Source organism: Globicephala melas, chromosome 8, assembly GCF_963455315.2.
Source record: "Globicephala melas chromosome 8, mGloMel1.2, whole genome shotgun sequence".
In the NCBI taxonomy this organism is placed as follows: domain Eukaryota; kingdom Metazoa; phylum Chordata; class Mammalia; order Artiodactyla; family Delphinidae; genus Globicephala; species Globicephala melas.
In genome coordinates, this window is record NC_083321.1 from 15,620,398 (window position 1) to 15,644,260 (window position 23,863).

Consider the following 23,863-nt stretch of genomic DNA (forward strand, 5'->3'; position numbering starts at 1 on the left):
AACGTCTCCTCTGTAACTAGACCTGCCAACAGGGCCGGGTCCCAGGCAAGAGGCCACTGGGGCTCAGGCCAGCTCGACTTGTTGACAGCTGCCCCGGCTAACCCAGGTTAGTGAGTCCTTCTTTCTCTCCACACAGCCTGCCCTGGAGAAGTGGCTGCTCATGCTGAATGGTAAAGGTCCTTAGCTCTCCTGACGGGTGTTGACTGTGTTTCCTACTTTATTTTCACGCAGGGGATCTGGGCTGGGCGACAGGTTAGGGTAGATTAAGAGTCTGGCTGATCGCTGGTGGCCCACCTGAGTTGTTCTGTCAGGGGTCCAGCTACCATGTCAGTAACTGTTCCCCTGGGTTGGTTTTCTAATCAAGTACAGACAGGCTAAGAACTGCCAACGTCTATCTCCAAAGCGCTGGAAGTGTCTGGGGGAGAAAGGACTAACCGTTTTCAGTTTTCCTTTCAAACACATACAATTACCTAAAGTAACCAGGAACCTTCAGGATCAGTGTTGGGGAAACTGGAAAGCGAACGAACCTCACCAGGCCCTGTGCTACAGGCTTTCATGTATTACTACTCCTTTCATCTCCAGCATATAACACACTGGTACAAAGATGCTCAGTAAACATCTGTTGAACCCCTGAATGCAACATGATAGATAGTGAATATATCTATTTTAAGAAATGAAAAGGTTGGAAATTCAGGATAAGGTAAGTCAATTTCCTCAAGCTGGACAGCTAATAAGTGGCTAATCATATTCTGAACAAAGACTGGCCTGAATCAAAACACAATGTTTGTTTCTTAAACCAACACCGTCTGTCTGCTGTACCGTCTTGACCTGGGTAAAGCTATTGGCCAAAATGAACAGTCACAAATTCTTCTGCTTCTTCAAGAACTAACGGCAGGTCCTGGAAATGGATGCTGGGTAGTAAAAGCCATTCTCCTCCACGACTGAGGTTTCTGATCCCAGACCCCAAATATAAGGATAAACAAGCTTACTGAACCACAAATCTCAACACAAGGTCATAACACGCAGAGTGGTTAACTCCTTTCACTGTTTTGTGCAAAAAATGTGGGTTCTGCAAAGGCAACTATTTAAAAAAAGAAAACAAATGAACAGTTCTGCAGTTGTAACTCCATCTCTTGGTCTACCCAACAGGGCTGAAATCACGTCTTCCTCCCTCCCCATCTAAGTGCCTTATTGAGTAATTCAGTCATTCATCCGAATAGTTTTGCTCTCAGTTTCTAATTAATTTCAAGATTGATTTCCTTCTGTTCCCTATCACATTTCTCAAAAGGGGAGCCTACATTCACTGACTCTACTTCCTCACTACTAGCTCACACTCTTTAGCCCCATCAACCTACGACATCATTTTTCCCAAAGTCACCAATGACCACTTTAATTCCAAGACCACTTCCTAGTCTGCATGTTCCTTGCTCCTCCCTGCGGCCGAGCACTGGAGACGCTGGCTCTCTCCTGGCCTCGCCAGTGGCTGTTTCTCTTTTTTCAGTTACTCTTTCTGTCTCCTAAGTGTCTGAATTTCTCAAGATTCTGCCCTTGGCTTTTCTTCAGTCAGCTGCCATCTCTGGACAGATGTCTTCCAGATCTCCACTTTTGTTTTAATCTTTTTTCTGAAGTTCTAGTTCCATATTTCCAACTGCTTGCCCTGTATCTACACCTGCAGAGACAGAGGGCAAGACCCAAAACTCACCCGCCTGATTGCTCTCCAACTTCACACATGATTAAATCTCCTGGCCTCATTAGTTATACTGTGAGGTCCAACATTCATCCCCTTCCCTCCCATAACTGGCATCCCTCCTAATTATATTATTTACACTGTTAAAGGTACTACCATTCTTCCTGACTGTCTTGATCAACTGCTTCTCCATTACCTCCCCATACCTATTCAGTTGGAAATCAAGAGCCAGCTCTTCTCCTTTGGGGGGAAAAAAAATCCCTTGCAATTTAATTCATCCCTTCTTCTCCACACTCAACTTAGTTCGAGCCTTCTAACTGTTCTTCTTTCTTCTGTCTCTTCACCTTCATTCCGTTCTATGTACCACTTCCAAATCAGCCTCAAAACAACACTTTGATCAAGCTACTTCCTATTCAAAAACCTACTATGGCTTACCAGAGCCTGGAGAAAAAAGCTCAGCTCCTTAATTGGGCATCCAGGGCTCTCTGCAGTTTGGCACTAATGGGCCACAATGCTACGTTCTTGCCAAACTGGGTATCTTGACTGCTTGCCAAATGTACCTTGGACCATCCAGTTTCCCTGCCGAGGATCTCCTCTTCTTGCCCGGAGTTGCATCGGTTGGAATCCTAGTGACCTCTGAAGGCTCACTTCAAGTGCCACCTCTTACAAAATTATTCCTAATAACTGACCTAGCAAGAAGTCACTTCTCTTTCCTGCAATCAGGTATGACATTTTGAGCCTTCCTTATGACTCTTAGCACATATAGCTTTGGATTAAGTTTTACACACACACACACACACACACACACACACACACACGTATTAAATATATATACACACACGTGTGTGTACCTGTTATTGTTAATTATAAACTCTGATAAAATCGAGCCTACCAACATCTGGGCAGTTGCCTATTCTATTTTCAAAAGCCTCTTTCCACGAGGAAGCTTCCACATTTCCCATAGTTACTTTCTTCAGTGTTTAATAATAATTATATCTAACTTAAATCTTTCCCACTGCATTTGTTATGATCTCAGTGGTGTTACAGAGGAGTTGTTTAGCTTTAGCATGAACTTTAAGGGCCATTATTAGGTCAACTTTTCTCCACACAATTCCTTTCTTGGACCCTATAACCCCACCATTTTAACTCGGTCCAATCAATAACTAATTGCTTAATGCTATGAAATTCTTCCCAACACAGAATGGGGGTAGGTTTAAGTAACAAGTTTATGTGCTCTAATAGAACTATAACTGGGGTCTCTTCCAAATGAGCTGTGACAGTTGATGTCACTGTCCTTGACCGGGTAATGGGACCAGTGACAGATATTTCCAGAATCACAATAATATGTTATTTCATATTGATGGTTGGTAAAAGTCATGTCATTTGGGTAAGACATTTATATATGAAAGAGATAAAGAGATTATTTAGAGAGTAAGAGTAAGAAGTAAGAGTAAGAAGGAGTAAAACATTATAGAAGACTCCAGGCCAAGTGAAACAACTCGCTGTACAGAACCATCCTCCAGGCTCGAAGGACTTTGATGTGGCTGATAGATTTCAGAAATGAATGCCGCAAGCAGATGCGTATGGGACCTGTGGAAACCTGAACTAGATACCTCATTCTAATGTCTTTCTCATGACATTCTCTGAATGCATGTTGGTCCCTTGACAACAGTGTTACTGGCTGTCGGAGCTTGCTGCCTCGTGTAAGGGGTTGCCTGTTGGAAGAATTCGGTTTGACTCAGGAGATTGGAAGCTTGGGGACCTTTGGGATACAAGTGAGAACTATTAGGTCTACTCTAAGATTATAAAGGTCTTAAGGGAAGACAGACCTCTCCCGCTCCTTTTATACTCACCTGCAAGGCCCTGTGTCACGTCCACACAAAGGTGTGCTTACTGACCGACTGAATCAATATAAAGGGAGTATCTCAGAGCTGCCCTGCTTCTCTCTCTGTAATGTAAAGAGCTGTGCTTTCAATTCTGTTCTTGGTAGGTAGGTGTTTCAGTTGTGTCAGCAAAGGTAATTTGTCTCTAGTGGGTTTAGGTTAATTCTTTCCAATCAAACTTTCACTGTAACATGGAGCTATCACCCTGGAAAACAATCCCGTATTTCTTTGGAATTAACTCGCTTCCACTCGAATGACTGTGTATAGTTAACTGCGTAGTCCACACGGAGAATCTGGCTTCCGGAGCTTAAGGCCGGCTATATTTTTAAGATCCTTCCAACCATTACAAATTGAGTGAGTAGCATTCCAAATTAATTCTTTGGGTGACCTGGGCTTGAACTAACCCAATTCCCACGTGCAAAAGGAGGTGACTATGGCTACCAGCTGCTGTCCTTATATCTGCAACAAAATCCCATAAACAGGCCCAAGGCAGGAAATGGGGATCAGAGACTAGGGCAGACTTTTGGTTAGAGGCTCACTCACCTCTCCACCATGTGTGTCTGGTCTAGCGAAAGCCCATCAATGGCCGTGCACTCAGGACACTTGAATTTCTTTCGTGGTGTTACCTGCCAGAAGAGCACAAAAATATACTTGGCTGTCAGTGCCAAGGACAATAAAATCACGCTCGTGACACCACTCTCTGCACACTTCCGTTCTATACGCTGAGATGCCCACTCCCACTGCAGGCACACATGCACACACACATGCCTCACTATTCCTCCATTCAGTTCTGTCTGGCTCGGCCAACAGCAGAACTCACAAGGGCCCAATAAAAAAGGCTTGGAGGGCTTTTGCCTTCTGTAACTGGAAAGAAGTGGTGATGACAAGCTCCTTAATTCCTGTTTAATGACTGTTTTCTCACTGCCAAGGTCCTTGTATAAACACCATTTGTTCTTGCAGCCATAAGGGCGATGAAATACAGCTTCCCATAACTTTCACCGTAACCTTAGTTCCAATAGGCGCTCGTTCTCCTTCTTCCAGTTAATGGCAGATGCTATGAGCAGCACCATGCTCTTGAAAATGCCAGGTTATTTTGCAATCCCGTTGAGTCAGGGAAAAAAATCCAGTGGTCCTTTGCCCTTTGAATCCTTTTCCCTGACTCTCCCCACCACCCTCCCAGACGTTAAACTTCTAATTTTTTTTTAGCAAACTCAGGGGAGGCTGCTATCCTAACCTAGTGAAGATAAGTAACCAGTAGAGGGATGGGAGGGGAAGAAAGCTAGATAACTAAGACCAGGCTAAGAAGCATACAGACCCGAGGAATTACCGTCCAGAGTATGCAGGCACAGCTAAGAACATCTTGAAGCATGTCAAAAAGCAAATTTGGGGCTTCCCTGGTGGCGCAGTGGTTGGGAGTCCGCCTGCCGATGCAGGGGACACGGGTTCATGCCCCGGTCCGGGAGGATCCCACATGCCGTGGAGCGGCTGGGCCCGTGAGCCATGGCCGCTGGGCCTGCGTGTCTGGAGGCTGTGCTCCACAACGGGAGAGGCCACAAAAGTGAGAGGCCCACGTACCACAAAAAACAAACAAACAAAAACGCAAATTTGGAAATAAGGGGAGTTCCTTTAAAACTAGTTTTGCAATTTATATTCTTTAATTTTCCCTGCAGTGAGCTGTTCACTGAGTAATTTAGAGAGCTGGGGGGTAGGGTAAGATTGGGTCAAGTCTGAACACACAGTGACTTTTCCTCTTTCCTTAGTCACTTTGGTTTAATCTAGCTTGTCTCATCAATTAATAGCATGAGGAATCATTTGGGGATGCCATACCATGCGTCCAACATAAGCTTCCAGTACAGGAATCTGGCCTAGAAGCACTGCCCATTTTCACATATGGAATTCTAATCCAGAAGGAAAGAAAGGTCAAGACGATTCCACTGTTACACAGAAGTGTACTCTCCCTGCATTCCTAGGGATCTGATTTGAGCAAGATCTACATTTCAGGAACAGACATCTATTACACATACAAAGATCCCCATGTGATCTCAGCTTTTAATATGTTACAGGAAAGGTACTGTTACAAACTGGTAATCGCTATCTTAAAATAATGTTTAGGACAACTACAATTATAATTGTACAAAGTGTGCTATCTTCTCAGCGTCTATTAAAAAAAATCAGCTACCTTAAGAAAGATGTAAACTGCATTCTTTAACGAAAAGAACTAGATTCCAAGTCACGTTTGAGAATAAAATTATATTTTTTAAAAAACATGATTTGTAGATTGACCACCACAGCCTTCATCTCTGATACTGGAGGTTAAAAACTATAACTAAAAAAAAAAAAAAAAAAAAAAAAAACAACTGTATATTCAGACTATACTACAAAGCTACAGTAATCAAGACAGTATGGTACTGGCACAAAAACAGAAATATAGATCAATGGAACAGGATAGAAAGCCCAGAGACAAACCCACGCACATATGGTCACATTATCTTTGACAAAGGGGGCAAGAATATACAATGGAGAAAAGACATCCTCTTCAATAAGTGGTGCTGGGAAAACTGGACAGCTACATGTAAAAGAATGAAATTAGAACACTCCCTAACACCATACACAAAAATAAACTCAAAATGGGCCTTCCCTGGTGGCACAGTGGTTGAGAGTCTGCCTGCTAGTGCAGGGGACACGGGTTCGAGCCCTGGTCTGGGAAGATCCCACATGCCGTGGAGCAACTAGGCCCGTGAGCCACAACTGCTGGCCTGCGCGTCTGGAGCCTGTGTTCCGCAACAGGAGAGGCCGCGATAGTGGGAGGCCCGCGCACTGCGATGAAGAGTGGCCCCTGCTTGCCACAACTAGAGAAAGCTCTCGCACAGAGGCGAGGACCCATCACAACCAAAAAAAAAAAAAAAAAAAAAAAAAACTCAAAATGGATTAACATAGACAGAACACTCTATGACATAAATCACAGCAAGATCCTTTTTGACCCATCTCCTAGAGAAATGGAAATAAAAACAAAAATAAACAAATAGGACCTAATGAAACTTAAAAGCTTTTGCAAAGCAAAGGAAACCATAAACAAGATGAAAAGACATCCCTCAGAATGGAAGAAAATATTTGCAAACAAAGCAACGGACAAAGGATTAATCTCCAAAATATACAAGCAGTTCATGCAGCTCAATATCAAAAAAACAAACAACCCAATCCAAAAATGGGCAGAAGACCAAATAGACATTCCTCCAAAGAAGACATACAGACAGCCAACAAACACATGAAAAGATGCTCAACATCACTAATCATCAATGAAATGCAAATCAAAACCACAATGAGGTATCACCTCATGCCAGTCAGAATGGCCATCATCAAAAGATCTAGAAACAGTAAATGCTGGAGAGGGTGTGGAGAAAAGGGGACCCTCCTGCACTGTTGGTGGGATGTAAATTGATACAGCCACTATGGAGAACAGTATGGAGGCTCCTTAAAAAACTGAAAACAGAACTACCATATGACCCAGCAATCCCACTACTGGGCATATACCCTGAGAAAACCTTAATTCAAAAAGGTACAGGTACCACAATGTTCATTGCAGCCCTATTTTCAATAGCCAGGACATGGAAGCAACCTAAATGTTCATTGACAGATGAATGGATAAAGAAGATGTGGCACATATATACAATGGAATGTTACTCAGCCATAGAAAGGAATGAAATTGAGTTATTTGTAGTGAGGTGGATGGACCTACAGTCTGTCATACCTAGTGAAGTAAGTCAGAAAGAGAAAAAAAAAATACCGGATGCTAATGCATATATATGGAATCTAAAAGAAATGATACGGATGAACCTAGTAGCAGGGCAGGAATAAAGACACAGACATACAGAACGGACTTGAGGACACCAGAGGGGAAGGCGAAGCTGGGATGAAGTGAGAGAGTAGCACTGACATATATACAGTACCAAATGTAAAATAGATACCTAGTGGGAAGCTGCTGCATAGCACAGGGAGATCAACTCAATGCTTTGTGACCACCTAGAGGGGTGGGATAGGGAGGGTGGGAGGGAGATGCAAGAGGGAGGAGATATGGGGATACATGTATACATATAGCTGATTCACTTTGTTGTACAGCAGAAACTAACACAACATTGTAAAGCAATTATACTTCAATAAAGATGTGAAAACAAAAAGAAAAAAAAACGTATAAAACATATGTTTAAATCATCAAAGCCTAGCTTCAATTTCACAATATGACAGCATCAATCATAGAATCTTAAAGCTAAAAGGGAGCTTAAAGTTCATCTATTCCAAGGCTTCATTTATAGTTATGAAAACTTCTGAGACTCAGAGAACCAGAAGCATGCCCCAGATCGCAAAGTAAGTTAGGGGCAGAGCCGGCCAAGGATGCCTCCTACCTTGATAACAGCTTTCCCCGTGACGTTAGCCACCAGGAAATTCATGGCAATATCTTCACAGTTCATATGAGCATCCACCCAGTTCTTGATGTCCCCAGGCATCTTGTAGGTATACAGGTAATTAAAATACTGCCAGGTGAGACAGAAAAGGAGACACATTCAAATAGCAGTTCCTTGTGGTTGATACACAAAGGGCAACTGAGCCATGGCAGGGGGACAAGCTTTCTCTCGTAAGATTAGTCACAAGCCTGGATCAACAGAAAGGGCAAAGGAAGTATTAGAATGGTTTTTGGTCAGGTGACCAAGTGTCTTTAACACTGTCATTCTTTAAAAAATCACTTATAGTAAACAGAGGTGTGTACCGTATGGTGTGAAGCCCTTGTAAGATGTAGGCCCTCTGGACTGATTAATATATCATATGTTTAATAAATATTGTTCAGAAACACACTACATACTGATCTTCACTAAATCCTTCCCCCGAGTCACAATGTTCAACCCTGTTTTCCATATTCTTTCTACAGACTGCAGATAGAAACAGATATATTAATGGTGGATTGACATTGCAGACATGTCCTTTTTAAAGTGAAACAAAATGAGGCAATTCTGAAACTACATAACCTCTATGTATGAAATAGTACAGAAATTTGTGGGCTAAAAAAAGGTATTTATCAGTCTACCACAAACCCCAAGAATTATAAACCTTATTTATTTATTTATTCTTTGCTAAGAACAAAAACTCATTTCTGGATCTAGAGCCCTGAAAAATATGAGGGCAGCAGTGCTGAGATAACAACACGCAATCAATATAAATACAGCGAAGTCAAATTAACTGTGCTGAGCTGCACAGATCTTTTTCCTGACATCAGTTCCTTATGCCACTGCTGACAATTGACAAGTTATTACTGTTTAATTAAGCCACACACTCCCAGGGAGCACTCCACCATCAAACAGAATATTCTAAAGTCCAATGAATACCCTTCAATCTCTCCCTTTAATAAAAAAAAAGAGTCAAAAACATAGTGACAATTCTAAGAGAAGAAATACAAAAGGCTAAAATATACACAAAAGGAATTTCAACCTCAACAGTTATCAAATCAAAGTGAAATCAATAAGATCCACTTTCACTTATCAAAATAGCTAAGTTTGATTTTTTAAAAAATGTTTTTCATGCAAGGGAGGGTATGGTAAGATACTTTTGTATTTTGCTGGGAAGAATATAAATTGGCACAAACTATATTGAAAACAACCAACAAATATATATATATCAAAACCTCCCCCAAATGTTCATAATTCTTCTTCTAGGAATCTATCATAATGATCCTAAGTACAAACGGGTATGAAAACGGATACTGGTCATTGTTTAAGCATCTGATATAAAGCATTATCTAGCAAAAAAATCAGATACAACCTAAATATATTAGATACAAAATAATATATTAGATACAAAAATGAGATACAACCTAAATGATAGAGAAACAGTTATACATGATTTATGGAATATTAATATAATGGTATATTAGCAATTATGTTAAGAAGTTGTTTATGAAGAAATGTTAATGATATAAGAAAAAAGCTCACAATATAATGCATGCAAAAAGCAGGCTAATGAGAATATTTACAACTGTCTGTACGTGTGAATTAGTAAATCAAAGAGGCAAACTCGAAAAAAACATCTAAAGTAGAACATTTTTCCAAAACTCGTGAAAATTAAGTTGGGCCAAATAAAGCGAGTATCATACTCTTGGTATGTCAACTCAGCCCCACTTGCCCCAAGTCTGCCCCCGACTTACCTTGTGATAAAAAGCTGCCCCCGTGAGCACCATGGACACCTCATTGGTCCACTCAGACTCATACTTCCACTTACTCATCTCATGGTCCCAGAGATGCAGGCGACCTGGGTAACCCACCAACCGGTCAGGAAATTCTCGCCAGACCTGAGGACAGAAACACATCAGCAATCAACTCCCAGTTCAGACAACAACCAAGCACAGTGCTCAGTTCTTTGAACAGTATCGACAGAGTCCCCACATTCAAATCTTCACATACTAAGAGCAGACTAGGCTTCTGAAGATATCTGATCCAACAGATGCTAGTTCTTCTGCCAATATTCAAAGATAGATGTGATTCTAATTTCCTCCAAAACTTCCCCATGCTTGCTTGGAAATTTCGAGTTATGTAGAATAATAGCTTCCTGAATTGGGCCAAGGTAGGTAATCTCTTAACATGTGATTAATGAAACAGGTTCCACTCTTAATGAACACACAAATGAAGACTAAATGGAACCCTGATTTATAACAAATTTTGATCATTGTGAAAACTTACAAAGTCTCTGTTTCTAAAAAACAAAAAAAAAATCTATCTGGAGCACAAAGACATTTTAATGACCTTTTGGAAGCCTCAAGTATACAGAATTTGTCTGATTCTATAATCTGTAACAAACTGAAAACAAAAACTTGATTTCCGCATTTGGAAAGGTTCTTAGATATAGCTTTGTTAAACAGAATTTGGTTTATGAGGGGTGGGGCACTTCCAATACCTCTCCCCATGTATTTCCGTACAACTGAGTTTAACCTTTAAACCATTAACCATTAGTGAATACTGACAATTTGCCAGCTGTCCTGGTGCCGCTTCTCAGCACCACGAATCCTCATCCTTGACCAGGCCTCTGAACAGCAGAGTTCCAGAGGGCCTACTCCTGGCCCCTATTCTCTTCTTTCAACTCTCCCCTCTAAGTAACATCTAGTTTCAATCACTAAATACTGTCTCTACGCTGATGACCTCCAAATGTATGTCTGGCCCGGAACATTTCTGAGACCACCAACTACTTACTTAATATCTTCAACTGGATAAACAATAGGCACCTCAAACTTAACATGCCCAAAGCATAGCTCTTGATTCCATATCCTCAGAAAAGCCATTCTCTCTCAGCCTTTTCCATCTCAATACGTCATCTAATCCAACTGCTCAAGCCAAAAGCTAAGAGTCAGCCTTTATTTCTTCCTTTCCCTCTTTCCCCACATCCAGTCCATTACCGAGTCCTACTGGCTTTACTTCTGCCTCCCTCTTACCATTTCTACTACCACTCTCTCTAGCTCAAACCACCATCATTACTCATTACTAGATTAATGCAGGTTACTGGATTACCGTAACAGACTTCCAACTTATTTCTTGGCTTCCACTCTTGCCCCTCCAAACCATCATTTAAAGGACCATTCTTAAAAGAACAGTGGGGTATTCTACGCAGGGTAATTCAATCAGTGGGCTCCATCCTATTAATTTATATATTTTTTCATTATGTATTTTTTCATTATATATTTACCCAACACCCCAGTGTCACTGAGTCCAGGAAGGATGCTTCATTGCTTTCCCAAAGGCAGAGCCAGTATACTAATACTCCCCCTTTTTTAGTTTGCTAGGGCTACTGTAAAAAGTAACACAAACTGAGTGGCTAGAAATCTAGAAATCCAAAATCAAGGTGCTGGCAGGGCCATCGCACCCAGGGGAAGGAGCCCTCCTTGCCTCTTCCCAGCACCTGGGGGTTGGCTGTCAATCTCTGGCATTCCTTGGCCTGTAGATGCGTTGCTCCAAACCTCTGTCTTCACATGGTCTTCTTCCCTCTCTGTGTGTCTCTGTGCCCAAATTTCGCCTTTTTATAAAGATTCCAGTCAAACTGAGTTAGGGCCTACCCTAATGATCTCATTTTAACTTAATTACCTCTGAAAAGACCCTATTTCCAAATGAGGTTACTAAGGGTTAGGATTTCGACATACCTGTTTTAGATATGTTCAATCCATAACATCCCCCCCCACAAAAATCTTTAAAAAACAAAAAATGGCTTCCTATTGACTAAGAATAATAACGAAACTCCTTAGCATGTTCTAAACGGCCTTCCCACTCTCCAATCTCTCTCGTACCACACTCTCCCACAATTCACTGGCTTCCCTGTTCTTTAACTGTGAGTAGACTAGACCTCAAGCCCCCTGCACCTGCTACTTCTTCGATGGAATGTTCCCCCAGCTCTTCAAAAGGCTGGTTCGTGCTCATCAGTCAGGTCTCTGCTTAAATGTCACCTACTCTGAGAGGTCTTTCCAGACCTTCCCATCCAAGGTAAACGCCGTCCCCCAACCAGCCATTCTTCATCACGCCCCCTCACCCCATGCTTTTCTTCACCAAACTTCCATTTCTTGAAATTGCACTGGTTATTTACTGTCTACTCACTATCCCTTTTCCTCCCACAGAGTTTAAGCTCCATGAGGCAGAGACTCTGTCTTACTCACTGCGGCCTCCCAAGCACAAAGCACAGGGTCGGTACATGAGAGCATTCCGTGCACACTTGTTGAAGGCACGGGGTGGGGTGGGGGGCAAAATCTCGGCAGGCAGAAAGCTGAGTGTGAAAGAAGGGAACCAAAGATCCTTCCTCTCTTCTTCACAGCCAGAGCTAGTATACTTCTTAATTCAGAAAGGAAGTCTGCAACAGTACTGATCACCAGTTACCATTCATAATAATGTGATAGCCTTTGTGTGAGAAGATCACAGTAGTAACTCACCATCACTAAAGCACATGTTTTAAATTGCTTTTCCAGCAGCGGGTAAAGGGACATTTGCTGAGTCATTACACTCTCTTGCCCAGGCCTTGTGATCATCTACATGCTTTCATGGGCTGTCTGACCAGGGTCTTGAACGTGGTCTGGAGCTGTGAAAAGAGGTTTCCTTCGTGTGGAACCAGCTCACCTAACAGGCCTCTCCAGCCCACAACCTTGGCCTCGTTAACACCATGTTGTAACCAACAGAGTTAATCGGCCACAGGCATCATCATAATAGCTGTAGACAAATGAATCCATGTCAAACATTTCCTCAGATGTTTAATGCTGCTGCTGTGTTCTCTACTCTGGGGTTTGTATTTCAGCAGATTAAAATAATACGATACTATTACAGTTTTATAGAGCCCAGAGCAACAACATAGGCTGTGGGCCGTAACTTCTGTCTGGCCTGTGGGCCTGAACACACCCCACCAAGCCCACAGCCAGGTTCCTTTGCTTGGCACCAAGCACCTGCCTGTTCAAGTCACACCAGGACCACAACCACCAATCCATCTCAATGGAATTAAAGAGATTTCTGAAGGCCTCCAAGCGCAAGTAACTGCGCTCAACACCAGTGATGGGCAAGGTGGAGGAGAGGGGGGGCGGATGGGGGCATCCGTTCAGTTGGCACCTCTGCTGGATGGAAGCTGCATTCCCCCTCCCTGTATTTGAGTCAACACAGCTCTCTAATCCGCGCAAAGGAAGGTCAAATCACTTTCCCAAGGGGTTCTTTTCAAGCCCCCATCTGCAGCAATAATAATAACACTGGATCAGTTTTAGGGTCAAAGGCTGTTGAGATTTCAGTCCTCTTCCTGTTAGCTGAAGCCACTTACCAGACTCCTCTCCAGAGACACTTAATTTGGTAACACTGGGTCACAGAACGCTGAACTGCGCTGCTCTGAAAGCATCAGAGGTGTCCCGAATTTCAGATGCCTTTGGAGCCTTCAGTGAGAGCTGCTCCTCAGGCGGGGCCTCTCTGCCCTTGACTTACTCCAGGCAGCTGGATGCAATCAGGATACCATCCTTGTCACTTCATCTATAACTCTGCAGCTGACTGCAGGATCAAAACGGAGTGCAGCAGAAGGGGATGGGCCTTCTCTAGCCGAGCCCCGGTGTAGTACGAAGTCGATTATGTATATAGTAAAGCATTTTCCCAGCCAGAAGAGCAAGAACTCGACTGCGACCCCTCCCCTTCCCTCCTCGCTACCCATCTCCCACTCTAATTCAACTTTTTTCTTTTTACTTCAGGGAAATGCTCCGGGGTCAGCCTTTGGTCATTACTAACAGATGCCTTTATATACTGTAGTGCAGGAATTTGAAACTTCACATTATATCCCTATAGTTCTAGTAACAGTGCTCCCAGAGCTATGTTCAAGTCACAACGCCATCATTCAATTGTTTGCCTATACTACTGAAGTCCTCCATGTATAGTGTCATTTTTTTTTTTTTTTTTTTTTTTTAGTGTCATCTATTTTTAATTGCACACATCTTTTAAGACAGAGGCCTACGTCTGTTATAACAAACTCCACGCCTCGGTTAGGGGCTTAGCGATCATTTGAAGAGTCCTTACATTTGGGGCCTATTCTACATCACTATTCAAACAGAAACTGTAATAACCTAATACCATCCTAACTATTTCCTTCCCTTCTAATTTTTATAATCTTGGTCCCAACCACCTCTTACCTAGATTATGGAAATATCCTCCTCTCTGGACTCCCAGCTGTGCTCACTTCTCTATTTTCAGTTTTCTATCTACCCTTTTTTTTTTTCTTTTTTAAGCTTCCTGAGGTCTTCTGCAGCTTCCCATTACTAGAGGATGAAACTAAGAGCTTCTACCTTTTTTTTAAAAGGCACAGCGGCCAGCCTTGATTACTGCTTATAGAAAGTACACTGGGGACAAGGTTAACGTATATCCAGGCCTGGCTCTGCCACTGATGAGTTGTGCCCCAGACCTACTCAAGGTGCCCTGCTTCCATTCTGCCCTCTGCAAAAGGAGGGGCTGGATTAAATGACCTCTAATGAACTTTCAGGCCTAAATTCTTACATCTTCTTCCTCACTGACCTATTTCCAAGGAAACTAATTCAGCAACTGTGATCAGTTGCCGGCCTGCATTATTTCACTTTGTTTAAAATGCCACACCCGTACGGGTACCCAATAAATGTTCCTGAAAAGAGGATAATGCACTATATTCTAAGCCAGCTTAGAGAGCGCATATTAAACTCAGGGTGTGTGCTAAGCACAGTCAGATTCAGGAAACAGACTGGGGGTGGGGTGGGGGAGGGAGCAGGTCAAACGACAGGTGGCGCCCATCTGGGAAGTCCGATTGGGCGACCATGGGCTAGCTCCAGGGGGAAAGGGACTCTCTGAAGTGGCTGCTACAGTCATCACACTTTCAAAGGCATAGTTCCCACAGGGATATTGCTACTGGGTGAGAGGGATGCCACATGTATCAGGATTCATGAATCAAGAGCTGGACTAAGAAGTGGTGAGGGAAAAGGGGGTGTGGGGGTGGTGGAGAGGGCGCAGAACATGGACGCAAGGTACCCAGACTGGGCCAGGGTTCGTTTCTCTCCTTGCACATGCCCCCTAGGTTTTGTTGATCCCTAACCATCCAAGTGGAACAGAATGCTATGACCCAGCCCAAGCCCTGTGGCCACATGCGAGGGTCAGTCGTGGCAGAGTTGCGAGGAACCCAGCTTGCAGACACCTTTGGATTAGTGGCCGTCCTTTCCGTCAGGACTGTCTTGCGTGCTGCCCAGATGGGAAAGGGGGAGCTGGCTGAGGTCCAATTTCTAGCTGGTTTCCACAGAGAAGCCAGTTATCGGATTCACTCTCAGCCCTCTGGGAACAAAGCTCACCTTTTATATTTGGAATTTCCTGAAATGAAGTGGAATGGAGGGACTGATTGGCTCCATTTTCAGCTCATGCTTTTAATTACAAGGGTGGTTGGTAGTTTTTGTCAAGGGGGCGCTTTGCAAAAAGCCAAAGAGCTTTTACCCATGCCTGGGACACAATTAGATGCTAACGCTGGGCATCTAGAGCAAGGGAGCCCAACGTTGTCATCTGGAGTGCCCTAACGCTGACTGGTTTTGACAAATACACGTACACGCTGCATTATGTATTAAGATTTACCTGTTACATCACTTCAGTCTGCCCCAGAGACCTTTCCAACCCAAGGTGGGGTTCTGCTCAAAATTAGCCAGACAGGAAAAGCCCCATCATGGGAAGGCTGCTGGGGTTTTGGCAGCGATCCTGTTTGCCCCAGTCTGGCTGGAGGTTAGTGCCCTGGCGCTGGGGCACATGATTGCCACTCCTCTCAAGTCCTCTCTTCAGGCCTGGGGCCGTGATGAAGGTAGGGAGACAGACCAGGATTGGCCACAGCTGGTAGAGGAGCATGTGCGTTAAACCTTTCGCGGGTACCACTGTTAGGAAGACACCACTGAAGAGGTGGCTCTAAGACATCTGCCATCTCACCAGACGGCAGAACCACAGGCCTTCGGTGGATGGTTAAGAAGAGACTCACACTCCGGCAGTGTGAGCTGCGGACCGCTGCCCACGCCGACTCAGGGGTCACTTGGAAGGCGGAGATCATTTGGTTCAGTCCTCTCACTGGACAGATGGGAAAACTGAAGGCTGGACAAGAAGCGCTGTCCAGAGGTCACACTGCTAGGTCATGCCTAACTCCCCGTCCAGCCTCTGCTCACGAAGTCCTGAGATTTCCCGCTCTCCTGATTCTAAAAAGCACTTCCTCTCCCCACACTCAGGCCCTCACTTGTCAAACAAAGAGGTCAGATGACGGGGTTTAAAGTCATACTCAGTGTCAGTGTTCTCAGCTGTGTGCAGTTGCTGGCAGAGATGGTTAAGGGTCCTACACACATGCGAATGACCGAGGTGGGGAACAGGATGGGGGAGCGAGAGGCAGCGGGGAAAACGACAAAACCTTTTGCTCCCCTCAGCATCCATCTTCTGAAAGCCGAAGGCTCTTCATGAACGTGGTTTCCATTTAGCAGAGAAAGCCACGTGCTCACACCGTTAAAAGAAGGAAGTCTCATCAGCTGTGTGGCAAACGAGTGAGACGCCACTTAGGACACCGAGGGCCTACTGGAACCTTGTAATCCGGGAGGCTCTGGGGCAGGGAAGGAAGGACAAGCAAAAAGCAGCTGAACAAAAGATTAAACTCAACTACTATTTTTCATGAGGCAATGAATCTCCTGAGAGATAATAAAGAAGGGAAGGAGAGACGTGAGTTTGAGGGGATGGGAGGAGGCAGAGATGGGTCAGGATCAGGTCACGGGCTTTCTAATTTCGTGCTCCTTAAGACCCGCTAAACGTGAAATCATTTTTATTTCCATAACCTCAACTCCAGTGGGGGTGATACTGTTTCTAAGTCTGGTCCCAGGGGATTGTTTAATGAAGTTAAAAGAAGCATAGTGATCATAAGGCAAATGGCTATTCCCTTTAAATCCTCACGAGGTGGAAACGGAGACTTCAGCTTTTATAAATAACCATTACCGAGCCTTCAAAATTTCAACTTGATCTTGGTGAGCCTTGATTTGACTGACTGGAGACCAAAGATATCAGCTCTGCCCAGCAGGGAGGAAGTCACTCTTCTTACTTCACGTCACTGCTCTGCCCTGTCACTCACAGATGCTACTGCAGAACTGGCCAGGTTTGTTTTCTTACTGTGCAAAGGGAGGAAATGGCATTGACCACAAACTGCAATCCTGGCTGGCTCTGAAGCATAAATGTGGTTCCAAAACGATTCTTTAATGAGTTAATTAATCGGAGTGCCCTATATGTGTGCTTAAACTCCATAAGCTCTTGGTGGAAAATCAAGAAGCAGAGGAACTCTTTTTAAATCACTTATTTATTTGTATCCCATCTACTTCAAAAAAAAGACTTGGGATGGCCTACAACAGAAGGCAAAAACTAGAATAAAGTCCAAACTATCAAAACAGATGATGCAAAAAAAGACAAAAAACAGATGATGCCCTCAATAACATTTCTTTAAATATCCAGAGATTCCACCTATCTTAAAAATATTAACCCTGGACTTCCCTGGTGGCGCAGTGGTTAAGAATCCGCCTGCCAATGCAGGGGACATGGGTTCGAGCACTGGTCCGGGAAGATCCCACATGCCACGGAGCAATCCTGCTAAGCCCGTGCGCCACAACTGCTGAGCCTGCGCTCTAGAGCCGGGGGGCCACAACTACTGAAGCCCACGTGCCTAGAGCCTGTGTTCCGCAACAAGAGAAGCCACCACAATGAGAAGCCCGTGCACTGCAAGGAAGAGTAGCCCCCACTCGCCACAACTAGAGAAGGTCCGCACGCAGCAATGAAGACCCAACGCAGCTATAAATAAATAAATAAATAAATAAATTTATTAAAAAAATATTGATCCTGCTATCAAGTTCTAGAAAGGCAACCCAACAGCAAGCTTAAGTCACAGTCTAGGGATGGAGAGATTTGGGTGTTCCTATTTATTAATTCATTTACACATTCAACTCTTAGATACTTTCTGAGCTCCCACTATTTTTTAACTAAACATTTTATTTTGAGATAACTGTAGATTCAAAAGTAGTTGTAAGAAAGAATGCAGAGGGAGCCTGTGTACTCTTTACCCAGTTCCTCCCAATGGTAACATCTTGCAAAACTACAGTGTGACGTAACAACATGATACTCACACTGACACAGTCAAGCTTCAGAGCATTTCCATCAGCATGAGGGTCCCTCCTGCTGACCTTTTATAGACCCTCCCCATCCAGGTACCTTCTGACAACTGCTAATCTGTTCTCTATTTCTACAATTTCGTAATTTCAAGAAGGCTATGTATCAGTGGAATCATACAATACGTAACCTTTCGGGATTAGCTTTTTCCCACACAGCATAATTCCCCAGAGATTCATCTAAATTGCTCTGTATATCAACAGTTTGGTCCTTTTCATTGTTGAGTAATATTCCATGGTGTGGATGGACCAGTTTGTTTAACCATTCGCCCCCTAAAGGATATCTGGGCTAATTCATTTCCTGGCACTACAAACAAAGCTCTACGAACATTTGCATACAGGTTTTTGCGTCGGCAGAAATTTTACTGCCTCTGGAATAAATGCCCGAGTGCAACTGCTGTGTCGTGTGGTAGTTGCGTGCTTAGTTTTATAAGAAATGGCCCAAACTTTTTCCAGAGTGGCTGTACCAGTTTACATTCCTACCAGTAATGTATGAGAGATCCAGTTTCTCTGCATCTTCACCAGCGTTTGGTGGTGTGACAATTTTTTAAAAAATTTTAGCCATTCTGATAGGTGTATGTAATTCCAGTTTTAATCTTTAATGGTTAATGATGTCAAACATCTTTTCACGTGCTTTTCGCCATCTGTATATACTCTTCAGTGAAATAACTGCTCCTGTCCTTTGCGCATGTTCTAATTGGATTGTCTTTTGCTGTTGAGTTTTGAGAGTTATATATCCTAGGTGCTCCTCCTTTGTTGGATACGTTGTTTGCAAATAGTTTCCCTCAGTCTGCAGCTTGTCTTTTAATCCTCTTCACAAGGCCTTTCACAGAGCATAAGTTTTTTTTGCAGTATGCAGTATGTTGTGGTCTCTCCTGTTGCAGAGCACAGGCTCTGGACGCACAGGCTCAGCGGCTATGGCTCACGGGCCCAGCCGCTCTGCGGCATGTGGGATCCTCCCGGACCGGGGCACGAACCCACGTCCCCTGCATCGGCAGGCGGACTCTCAACCGCTGCGCCACCAGGGAAGCCCCAGAGCATAAGTTTTAAATGTTGATGAGGTCCAATTTATCAACTTTTCCTTTTATGAATCATGCTTCTCTTTGTCTAGCCCTAGATCCTGAAGAGTTTTCTCCTTAAGCTTTTTTCCTGAAAGTTTCATAGTTTTACGTTTCATATGTTTAAGCCCATGATTCACTTCCAGTTAATTTTTCTGTAAGGTGTGAGGTTTAGGTCAAGGTTAAATTTTTGCCTCTGGATGTCCAATTTGTCTAGAACCATTCATTAACAGAGCTGTCTTTCCTCCACTGTATTGCGTTTGCACCTCTGGTCAAAAATCAGTTGCCCCCAACTATTTTCTAGGGACTGTCTTATACTTCAAAGAGTGAATACAAAAATAAAGGATATATCTTGTTACTAAGGAGGTTACCACTGAGAAAATCTAATGACATATGCATAGAAAGCTAGAGATGAAAGAAAGCAAGGATGCAGGAAAAAGTACAAAAAAAGAGTTAAGTCGGGGATGGGAAAGCAGAGAATAAGGAAAAAGCTTCATGGATTTCATTTTAAGAGGATAAAGGAAAAGGAAGTTAAATTACAAAGTTAGGGCTGAGATCCCTATTGCCCCCAACCAGGTAAATTATCAGTACAAAATTGTACTCTTTGCTCTCTGTTTAAGCAGGCCAGCAAGGAGAAAACCAGAGTTCTCCCACTGAATACAAAATACAGAATCATTTAAACTTTGAAAAACTCCTTCTAATTTCACTCATAGAAATTATATATAAAAAAATTCCATATCCAACCACATTACGTGCACTCAATCAGTAAATACTGACTGAGCACCCACTAGGCACAGAGCAGTAGACCAGGCAAACACAATCCTGTCTGAATGGACCGAGCTAAAGAGGAGGGTTTGTCAATCCAGCCCCAGATCTACGCCACCGATGTGAATTAGTGGCCTCGGTTATAAGAAGTTAGCCCTTTCCTGCCCCTTCCAGGAGCAGAGTATCAACATGTGATCAGGACCTCTGCCCCACCCCTCAAGTCTTCAGCCCCAACTCCAGAGGCTGGATGGGAACCTAGAAATTTTGCTTTTAAAGGTTGACAAGTTTTGATCTAAAGCAGCCAACAGATAGTAGCCAATATACTGCAATCACGATTAACCCTACGCACCAATTTTGGAGCAGCAAGAAATAAATCTGACCTAAGAGGTGAGTTGTAATTTTATCACACTGATTAGCTCACCTTGTTTTCTTGAGATTCATTCTCCCAGGTGTGACATTTTTAAGGTTTGGGGACTACTCCGTTCCTTTAAAGTTTTCTTTCTTTCTATTCTTCCCAAACAGGGAATTGCTATGCCTAATGCGATAGCAACCACCAACCACTGTCTTAAACTCACGATTTTGCAAGCAATGTTACAAGTGGCAGTGAACGGTGCGGCTTCACACTTGGGCAGCACACCACAGAATTCTGCTCCGAAAGCTGCAGGCTCTGCCCTCCTGAGAGAGCTGCGGGGGGAGTTCAGGGCCTGGATACGGCCAGGATGGCTTTCATTTCCCCTGGTCCCATGCCAAGTCCTGCCCACACGCCTCCTTTAAGCACCCCTATGAAAATCAAGGCAGATAAGCAGCCCATGCAAGACAAATTCCCCCTATTCCCAAATCATAAACCAAATCCTGAAGCTCTGGATTCCTGGAGCAGCCAAAGCCTGTAATCAATCCCAAAGAGGCAACAGGCAGGTTTTGGAACAATAACCCGTAAACATATGGATCCTCTCAGGGCTGGGATATCACGACAGTTATCTCCTTTTGGATGGGGGAGGGAAAGTATGCATTCTTTAAACCATCAAGTGTACCAACACCTCTTTAAAATAACTATCCCACATTACAAACATTCATTCTTGAGCCACAGAACTCCGGGGCCAGGTGGGCTTGCCGGTGCTGCGGACAAGAAAGATGGCGAGGTGTGGCCGGGATGGGGGGCACGTAGGGCGGGGAGTGGGAAGGTCAGGGGAGCTCTTTCCTCACCGGCACTGCCCAACAAAATAAGCGCTTATGGAAAACTGCAAATCTAACTCACCTGACTTCCGTGGGATGGGAGTCTGTGAGGAGGAGACACCCTTCAACGAAGACACCTGATGTACCAGCGGGCAGCAGGCTCCCTCTCTGGGATAAGGAGCCCCGAGTCCTACATTTGATGTTTCATTAATGGCTAGGCAAACAAATTATGAGCTTGCTGTTTTAATTTGCTCAGTGGGGAAGGAAAAAGTGTCACTCTATTGTAATTCCCAACTGGGTGCTTTTTTAAACCATCAGATGTTATTTCAGTGTTCAGCAGACATATTCGATTTCCTTTCCTTAATATTTGTTTGACTTACCCTCCGATGGGGACTGGGTGCTTTAGAAAAGCTCCGAGAGGTCAAACCTCACTGCAGCTTCTCTCAGCACCTCCGTGGGCCCCGGCCTGCCACTCGGGGTCCGCTTTCAGCAGCTCGTGCTCAGAGCGGCACACATGAACTATTCTCCCTCCAGGCCCCTCGAGTCTGCAAGCTGGTGATAGGACAGACCTATCAGAGGGTTCAGGTCTCCCACAGGCTGGAAACAGGGAGCCCGAAGCGATGTGAAGACCCCAGGGAGGTAATTCTCTAGGAAGAATGACTCCCCTCTGGCCTCAGTCTTCCTCATGCCTCCTGTGAGGGGAGCCCTGACTATACCTCATGGGCAAGGACACTCACAGAATGAGCCATCCGGCCTGCTCCCTCTTCTCAGAACATCAGTCTCTATAAAGGCAACTCTTCATGTACTTAAGAAAAGGGAGAAAAATGGAAGTAAAGAGAGACAGATGTCCTTTCAATAGTCCACACCATTGATCTGTATGGTGGCCAGGCCCAGGAAGGAGACTCAGAGGGGAACTGTCACTCACTCAGATGTAATACGCAAGGCTCAAAGAGAGCTTCCAGCCATCAGCTTCTTCAGATCCTAAAAGAAGAAGTCACCGCAAGTCCTAGACAATTTTTAGTGTTCAAAAAGCTCAGCTTTGACAAAATGGTTCTATAGCTACTGTAAAGCCTTAGCGCAGACCCAGCACAAATGCTGACCCCGAACAGCTCTGACAAGGTTTGATTTTGCGCACGCCCAAGGCAGGCCCGGCTCCTTGGGACGGCCGGTGCCTGCACTCATGGGGACCGACACCTGTGCTGGCTCCACGGTACACTGCTGCTACAGTCCATCATCCAGAGAGGAGAAGGAAACACCCGAACTCCCAGTCTTTCCAGGCAGCCACTGGGTCAGGCCATGCGGAGGCTCAAGGATCTGAGTCAGCTGAGAGGCCAAGGAAAGGAGATCTATGGCACTGGGTCCCACTGCAGGCCAAGGCACTTCCGATAGTTAGGCTGTCTGCTGCAGGGACGCCCCTTGCATTTGGGCCCTCCTTCAGGGACGTTTCATTTTTATCAGTGTTGGCTATGAGAACCCAGTTTCCCGGTGCTCTAGGTGAAACCAAAGAGTGTAAGCCTGTCGTAGGGCCCATGGCAGGATGAGACAGGTGGTTCCATGTACCGTAAAGAAAACCCGCCCTGGATTCCCAACAACCCTGAGCACAATTTCAGATCTAGGACTCTGGGACTTAAATCTAGAGAGGAAAGCAGCCAATTCCCATCAGAAAGATCATAACCACAAGTCTGTGGGAAACAGTCTTGAGACCCAGTCCAAGACCCGGTATCTGTGGCACTTTACTGGCAGACGGCTCAGAGAGGGACAAACAGAAGGACAGAGACAACCTATTTTCTTTTTTAAAGTTACCCGCTAGCTTTTTAAAAGAGGTTATTATTAAGTCTAATTCTAAGATAGGTGTTTCCATCTTTCTGCTCTTCTAGTGAGGAGACAGAAAGTGGGATAGTTTATTTAGAATCACAGAATACATCATCTCTCCCCCTCTCCCTGGATGAATACATTTAGCTCTAAATTTTACTAATTCTGTTTAAAAGTTAACTGTATATAGAGTCTCAGCTCTGGAATTCTCCACTTAGCCAAGCTCCCTCATTACCAATCAAATCTGAGCTATGACGGAGCCCACCTTTCCCTTCTTGGTTCTTCAATCCAGATGAACATTAAGCTTATAGGTTTTCCACTACCATTATCTAACTGGCTTTCCCTGTCTTCAGTCTGTCATCTCTAATTCATCCTGTGATCTGACTGCCTGGACCATATACCTCTTTGCAAACCTATGACACCTCTTCACCGCCTTTGACTTTTCAGCTGACCTCTTAGCCTGTCCATCAGCTGGCCCTATATGGCTGAACCGACCTAGCTTCCAACGTCAACCCAAACACAAGTTCCGCCTCCACCACATCAACTGGCCTGTGACTCCCCCGTGCGACCACACGTACACCCAAGCTCGTTCTAACTTGGGTTGCCTTTCATCTTGGTGCTTCCTATAGCAGGAGAACGCACTCAGAGGTGGTTTCACGTTCTCATGAGAAAAAGTAGGGCATTCCATGCTATTTTGCTGTCTTCTCATGATCCTTTACTTGCCATTACCTTGGGGAGTTGTGAACAAAATAAAACAAATAAATTATCATAACTGATT

The 23,863-nt window shown here is 44.2% G+C and overlaps 1 protein-coding gene across 2 annotated transcripts in view; it reads right to left on the minus strand.

Moving 5' to 3' along the window:
* Positions 1 to 23,863, minus strand: part of EXT2 (exostosin glycosyltransferase 2) — a 130,251-nt gene that overhangs the window by 14,129 nt on the left and 92,259 nt on the right. For both annotated transcript variants that reach the window (XR_009564866.1, XM_030864627.2), the window contains exons 10-12: positions 9,761 to 9,904; positions 7,971 to 8,099; positions 4,114 to 4,196 (exon numbers count right to left, since the gene is read on the minus strand). Coding sequence is in view for 1 of the 2 variants with exons in the window: in XM_030864627.2 (XP_030720487.1) it covers positions 4,114 to 4,196; positions 7,971 to 8,099; positions 9,761 to 9,904 (356 nt within the window). In the remaining variant the exon portion in view is untranslated. The remainder of the gene's footprint in view (positions 1 to 4,113; positions 4,197 to 7,970; positions 8,100 to 9,760; positions 9,905 to 23,863) is intronic.